Source organism: Engraulis encrasicolus, chromosome 20 (genome assembly GCF_034702125.1).
Source record: "Engraulis encrasicolus isolate BLACKSEA-1 chromosome 20, IST_EnEncr_1.0, whole genome shotgun sequence".
NCBI lineage: Eukaryota > Metazoa > Chordata > Actinopteri > Clupeiformes > Engraulidae > Engraulis > Engraulis encrasicolus.
The window spans coordinates 52,029,918-52,037,417 of record NC_085876.1 but is presented as its reverse complement, the minus strand read 5'-3'; the positions used below and the strand labels follow the sequence as shown (position 1 = coordinate 52,037,417).

At 44.4% G+C, this 7,500-nt stretch overlaps 1 protein-coding gene across 1 annotated transcript in view; it reads left to right on the top strand.

The window, feature by feature from the left end:
• ankib1a (ankyrin repeat and IBR domain containing 1a) overlaps window positions 1-7,500 on the top strand; it is a 68,209-nt gene that overhangs the window by 48,541 nt on the left and 12,168 nt on the right. Inside the window, exons 16-17 of the mRNA XM_063185119.1 lie at window positions 2,369-2,547; window positions 3,957-4,008. Coding sequence (XP_063041189.1) covers window positions 2,369-2,547; window positions 3,957-4,008 — 231 coding nt within the window. The remainder of the gene's footprint in view (window positions 1-2,368; window positions 2,548-3,956; window positions 4,009-7,500) is intronic.

The window sequence follows — 7,500 nt, the reverse complement described above, 5'->3', positions numbered from 1 at the left end:
TGCAGGTAAAGAAATATACAAATGTATGCAGGTACAGAAATATACGAACTTATGCAGGTAAAGAAATATACGAACTTATGCAGGTAAAGAAATATACGAACTCATGCAGGTAAAGAAATATGCAAACTCATGCAGGTAAAGAAATATATGAACTCATGCAGGTGGGTGCAGAGAGACACAGAGAAAGTTAACCAGGCTAAGTTCAGAGGTAAATCATCTAATGAAAGAGCCTGAAGCCCTGGAGTTCTTATGAAAATGAGGACTCCAGGCTCTTCTATTAGATGATTTCCGCATCCTCAAAGACACACCAATGGGTGCAGGCTTCCTCTTGGAGCCCAATAGCACAAATAAAGAAATATACAAACTCATGCAGGTAAAGAAATATACAAACTCATGCAGGTAAAGAAATATACAAACTCATGCAGGTAAAGAAATATACAAACTCATGCAGGTAAAGAAATATATGAACTCATGCAGGTTAAGAAATATACGAACTCATGCAGGTAAAGAACTATACGAACTTATGCAGGTAAAGAACTATACAAACTTATGCAGGTAAAGAACTATACGAACTTATGCAGGTAAAGAACTATACGAACTTATGCAGGTAAAGAACTATACAAACTTATGCAGGTGGGTGCACTCACTGTTGTCATTGTACTCCCCCCTCCAACCTGGCGGGTTAGGGAGTCGAACCAGCAATCTTTGGGACACAAATCTGACACCCTAACTAAACCGCTTACCCATGACCAAAGAGGGTGGAGTAATAAAGAGACTTCGAAACCCGCCCACCCAATGCAAAAGTGTGTGCTCAAGTTGGGTCTCCTAAGGGGGCGTTGTCTCCTCTTTCTTCTTCTCTTTTTGAGGTGTTTGCACAAGAAGTGCGCTACCGCCATCGACAGCGCTAATGGGGGCACTCTATTTATTCTCAACCTCAAGACTCCGAAGGTCTCCTAACACAAGGTCTCCTAAAGGGGCGTCCACCCGACAGAAAGTGGATACCAGAAATGAACTAGAATGACTTATCTTTGTCTAGAGCAGTGATTCTCAAAGTGTGGTTTCTGGATTCTCTGGTGGTCTGCGATAGAGCTCAAGTGGTCCTTCAAGGGGATTTCTATTTTTCCAAGACAAGCTAGCAGTAGGCTATATTTGTAACATTATTACAAAGCTAAACATACTGTAGCTGAAGTCTTATTTTCAACACAATAAGACAGGCTTGTAATGTGAATAGAATGTAAGTGATCTGCATCGAAATGAGCAGTGTCAAATATGCACCCTTCAACTTTCAACTGGTCCCTGAACATTTTTGGGGGGACAAAGTGGTCCTCGGTCTGAAAAAGTTTGAGAAACACTGGTCTAGAGTATCTCTGCCCTGACTATCCTCCATCTCCTGTGTGTTCCTCCTCCACCTCCTCCATCTCCTGTGTGTTCCTCCTCCACCTCCTCCATCTCCTGTGTGTTCCTCCTCCACCTCCTCCATCTCCTGTGTGTTCCTCCTCCACCTCCTCCATCTCCTGTGTGTTCCTCCTCCTCCACCTCCTCCATCTCCTGTGTGTTCCTCCTCCTCCTCCTCCATCTCCTGTGTCTCCTCCTCCTCCACCTCCTCCATCTCCTGTGTGTTCCTCCACCTCCACCTCCTCCATCTCCTGTGTGTCTCCTCCTCCACCTCCTCCATCTCCTGTGTGTTCCTCCTCCACCTCCTCCACCTCCTCCATCTCCTCTCCACCTCCATCTCCTGTGTGTTCCTCCTCCACCTCCTCCATCTCCTGTGTGTTCCTCCTCCTCCACCTCCTCCATCTCCTCCACCTCCTCCTCCACCTCCATCTCCTGTGTGTTCCTCCTCCTCCTCCTCCATCTCCTGTCTGTTCCTCCTCCTCCTCCTCCTCCATCTCCTCCCTCTCTCCTCCTCCTCCTCCACCTCCATCTCCTGTGTGTCTCCTCCTCCACCTCCTCCATCTCCTGTGTGTTCCTCCTCCTCCACCTCCTCCATCTCCTGTGTGTTCCTCCTCCACCTCCTCCATCTCCTGTGTGTTCCTCCTCCACCTCCTCCATCTCCTGTGTGTTCCTCCTCCACCTCCTCCATCTCCTGTGTGTTCCTCCTCCTCCACCTCCTCCATCTCCTGTGTGTCTCCTCCTCCTCCACCTCCTCCATCTCCTGTGTGTCTCCTCCTCCACCTCCTCCATCTCCTGTGTGTTCCTCCTCCTCCACCTCCTCCATCTCCTGTGTGTTCCTCCTCCACCTCCTCCATCTCCTGTGTGTTCCTCCTCCTCCTCCTCCATCTCCTGTGTTCCTCCTCCACCTCCTCCATCTCCTGTGTGTTCCTCCTCCACCTCCTCCATCTCCTGTGTGTTCCTCCTCCTCCACCAGACGGACCTGGAGATGGTGACGGAGGATTTGGCCCAGAAGGTGAACCGCCCGTACCTCCGCACGCCCCGCCATCGCATCATCAGCGCCGCCTCCCTCGTGCAGCAGAAGAGGCGCGAGTTCCTGGCCTCCGTAGCACGCGGAGTCGCCCCCAACGACTCACCTGACGCACCACGCAGGAGGTTAGCACACACACACACACACACCTAACCTAAACATACACACACACACACACACACTCACCTAACCTAAACATACACACACACACCACACACTCACGCACACACACACACACACACCTAAACATACACACACACCTAAACATACACACACACACACACACACCTACTAGTGTGGCCCCCAACGACTCACCTGACGCACCACGCAGGAGGTTAGTACACACACACACACACACACACACACACACACCACACACTCACACACACACACACACACACACACACACACCTACTGGAGTCGCCCCCAACGACTCACCTGACGCCCCACGCAGGAGGTAAACACACACACACTCACACACACACACACACACCACACACTCACGCACACACACACACACACACACACACACACACACACACACACTTTCACACACCTACTGGAGTGGCCCCCAACGACTCACCCGACGCACCACGCAGGAGGTAAACACAATTCAGTGCCATTGAAATGTTACATTTGAAACATACTGTATAGGTCAGCCTGATCTCCAAAAATTCTGTGCTCCTGGACACGGATGTTAAGGACACGAAATCCGTGTCCAGGAGCACGGATTTTGCCAAAATTCCGTGCTCCTGGACACGGAATTGTTTTCCGTGCTCCTGGACACGGAATTGTTTTCCGTGCTCCTGGACACGGAATTGCTTTCTATAGGCTATTACCACAGCACTGTGTAACTCTATCATTAGAAAATACATACCAAATGCTAATTCTAAACAAAATAATGCTATAGCAATTTAAGTTGTGCCCTGACCAAAACATTCCCTAACCTTAACCTGTCATTTAAGACATATTTTTGAGAAATATCTTTTCCAGTTGGTTGCTAGGCTATCAAATTCATATAATGAATGAAAGAAAACTAGCTGTGCCCAGACCAAAACAATCCCTAACCCTAACCTGTCAGTAGGAAATGTTTTTTTTTTTTAGAAAAAATATTTGAAATTAGAAAAATCCTGAGAAAACACAAGACTGTGGAAACATAGAGCTGTGGGATTAGCCTATAGAGAGAGCACTTCCCTGTGTCCATCACGGAAAACAATTCCGTGTCCAGGAGCACGGAAAACAATTCTGTGTCCAGGAGCACGGAATTTTGGCAAAATCTGTGCTCCTGGACACGGATTTTGTGCCCTTAACATCCGTGTCCAGGAGCACAGAATTTTTGGAGATCATGTTGTACAGGTGGTAGTTACTTTGTCCAATGGAGTCAAGTCATTTAAAAATAATGTTGTCTGCGGCGTATTGCAGTCATAACACATTTTGCAATCCTCAAAGTTTATAATTGCTTTACTTTGATGCCGTCTTCTGGTGACTGACGATTCAGGACGTTTTAAACGAAGACGGTTTCTTCTGTTTTCAGTTTTGCTGGCGGGACGTGGGACTGGGAATACCTGGGCTTCGCATCACCTGAGGTGAGAAGACACACACACACACACACACACACACACACACACACACACACACACACACACACACACACACACACACACACACACACACACACACACACACACACACACACACTGGGAGTACCTGGGCTTGGCATCACCTGAGGTGAGAGTGCTAACGAGTTAAATAAGACCTTGAAGAAAGTCACCGGAGCATCTTCAGATGTGCACATTTTACTGTTTTATTGGGTGAGTGCCAAGACTAACGTTTCGACTTTGAGAACATGGAATATTTAACTGGCAAATGCCCAATAAAACAGTTAAAGATCAACATCTGAAGATGCTCCAGTGACTTTCTTCCCTGTCTGCACATTAGGGCTGGGCAATATAACCATATTTATCGTTATCGTGATATAAAAGTGTATATCGTGACCTTTCTCTTATATCGTTTATATCGTGATAGTAATTTTATCAATTTTATACAATTGAATATCATTTAATTGCATGTCATGTTGTCACAATACACACTATATGTTCATGTAACTGTGAAAAATAAGAATAAAATGATCCATTTTAAAGGAAGGTTGTTTTGTGACATGAAAAAACAAAGAGCAAATAAAGAGAATGACTGAAAATGTATGTAATTGTGCTTTATCGTGATATATATCGTTATCGTGATATAAAGTAATCCATATCGTGATATACAGTGAGTCCAATAACTATTTGATCCCTTGCTGATTTTGTTGGTTTGCCTACTAACAAAGACATGATCAGTCAATAAATGTTATGATAATATGTATTCTAATATGGAGAGACAGAATATCAAAAAGAAAATCCAGAAATTAACTTAAGAGAATATATATTAATTTATTTCCATTTCATCGAGCAAAATAAGTATTTGATCCCCTGCCAACTGATTACAGTTCCGGGCCCACAGACCAGATGGGCACTTCCGATCAACTTGTCATCTGAATGAAAGACACCTGTACATAGTAACATGCATAAAAGACACATTTAATCAGCAGAATCAGTTCATAGTATGAGTGAATCAGTCACACTCCAACCTCACCATCATGGGAAAGACCAAAGAGCGGCCAAATGATATCAGGGACAAGATTTTAGACCTGAACAAAGATTAAATGGGCTGCAAAGCCACAAGAAAGAGACTGGGTATTAATGACCCAGCTGTTGATGCATTTCTTCCAAAATGTGAGGAATACGAAATGACTATCCATCAGCCTGTCTGGGGTTCTATACAAGATTTGACCTTTTGTAGGGATTTGATAACCATGAGAACAGAAAGATGGCACCCTAGACCTGTACGGGATGAACTAGGCAATGATATCAAAGCTACTGGGACCAAAATCACTGAGAAAACTACTGGTAGAACTTAATGTCACAGAGGTTTAAAATCCTGTAGTGCACACATGGTACCTCTACTTCAGAAGGAACCTGTGCAGTCCCACCTGAGGTTTGCCAACAGACATCAGGCTGGTTTAGGATATGATAAGGAGGTGCTGTAGTCAGATGAAACCAAAATCAAGCTGTTTGGCATTAACACAATTCAATGTGTTTTGAGAAAGAGTACTGCTGTCTATGATCCCAAGAACACCCTCCTCACCATCATGCATGAAAGTGGTATCATTATGGTTTGAGGGTGTTTGTCTGGCCAAGGCACAGGACAACTTCACATCGTCAACGAATGGATGGAGGGAGACATGTAATGTGCAATCCTGAGTGCAAACGTCCTTCCCTCCACCACTACACTGAAGGGTGGGCCATTTTTGGATCTCCCAACATGACAATAATACACAACATACAGTCAAAGCAACGAAGGAGTGGCTCAATAAGAAGCATATTAAAGTCGCGAAGTGGCCTAGACAGTCTCCAAATATTAACCCTATAGTAATTCTATGGAGAGAACTGAACTTCCCATTTGCCAAGCTACAGCCACAAACTATTAATGTTTTGGAGATAATCTGAAAAGAAAAATGGGCAAAAATATTTTCAACTATATGCACAAACATTGTCATCAACTAAAAGAAGCATCTGACCTCAGTGCTAGACAACTAGGGCTTTGCCACAAACAAATTTATCTTCTTTAGCTAGAGGGGTCAAATACTTATTAGCCTAAATTAAATACAAATAAATTAAAATATATTATTTTAAGTTATTTTCCGGAATTTCTTTTTGATATTCTGTCTCCATGTTTGAATACATATTATCATAAATTTATAGACTGATCATGTCTTTATTAGTGGGCAAATGGGCAAAATCAGCAAGGGATCAAATACTTATTGGACTCACTGTAGCTTTTTTTCCATATCGCCCAGCCCTACTGCACATGCTAGTCCTTTTCCTGTGACGCACCGGATTGTGAAGTACAGGAGTGTCCACAGGAGTACAGGAGTGTTGTGCGCACCGTATCCACCTTGTTATCCACGTTTACAAAGGGGGACGTCATTATTATTTTATTGGGTAGGGGCTGCCAACTGGAAATGGAAAAACACAGGTCACTTCAGGGGCTCTGGGGGTCCTCCCTCATAAAATGTTGCATTTCTTAGATGTAATTTCCTGTATTTTAACACATTTTAGTGTCCCATGTCCCGTTTTAGCTCAATACGGAACCTGTACTTGTATCTCTAAATACGGGACGATTCCATATTTGAAGGGATGGTTGCTAGTGCTAACGTCATTCAGAAAGGCTTTGGCAGCCTCGCACAAACTAGCAGACTAAAAATGCAGTGAGGACACAAAAAAACACCTCAAAAAACAGAAAAAAGTGCTTTAATGGCAGGGGTAATGAGCTGCAGTCTCCATATCCCTACTGTACTGTGTAGTGCCGTTAATGATGCTGTGTGGCTTAGCTAACACGTTTCACTGGCATGCTTGTGTGCAAGTGTGTTGTAATTTACAGAAATCCTACTTACCAGTAACCACTTAGCCTTTTAGGCTCCCTAAATGCACCAGCGTTTGTTTGTTTGTTTGTTTATGTGTAAATACCGTATGTATGTATGTGTGTTTGTGTGTAATGTATGTATTGTATTTCTGTCTGTACAGTAGCCTACATTTGTGTGTACAAATGAGTTTTGGTGTGTGTGGGTGTCAATTTACTGAATTTCAATGTTCCAGCCTTGGTAGTGCGGTCCGCGTAGAATATCCAATCACTAGGCGTTTCACGCACCACCAAGGCTAGAACACTTGATATTGGGAAATGGTCTCTATGTATTGTGAGGGCTGGAGAGTTCAAAGGTCACCAGTGGTGTCATGTGATTCTGTGTTCCAAGATGCTGCGGGATCCCTCCGTTGGGGGGAGTGGCCACAGTGAGGCCTATGATGTCACAGGAGGACAGCCTCAGGTACTGCACGTCTTCTCGTCCAATCAGATCTCTTCAAAAAAGGGCGCTTTTGTAGGGATGGGATATCGGTATCGGTGTATCGGTATCGGTGTTCAGATATCAACACATTTCAGAGATCGGATCGGAATTTTCCCAAAGTTTCCGAGACTGATAATGT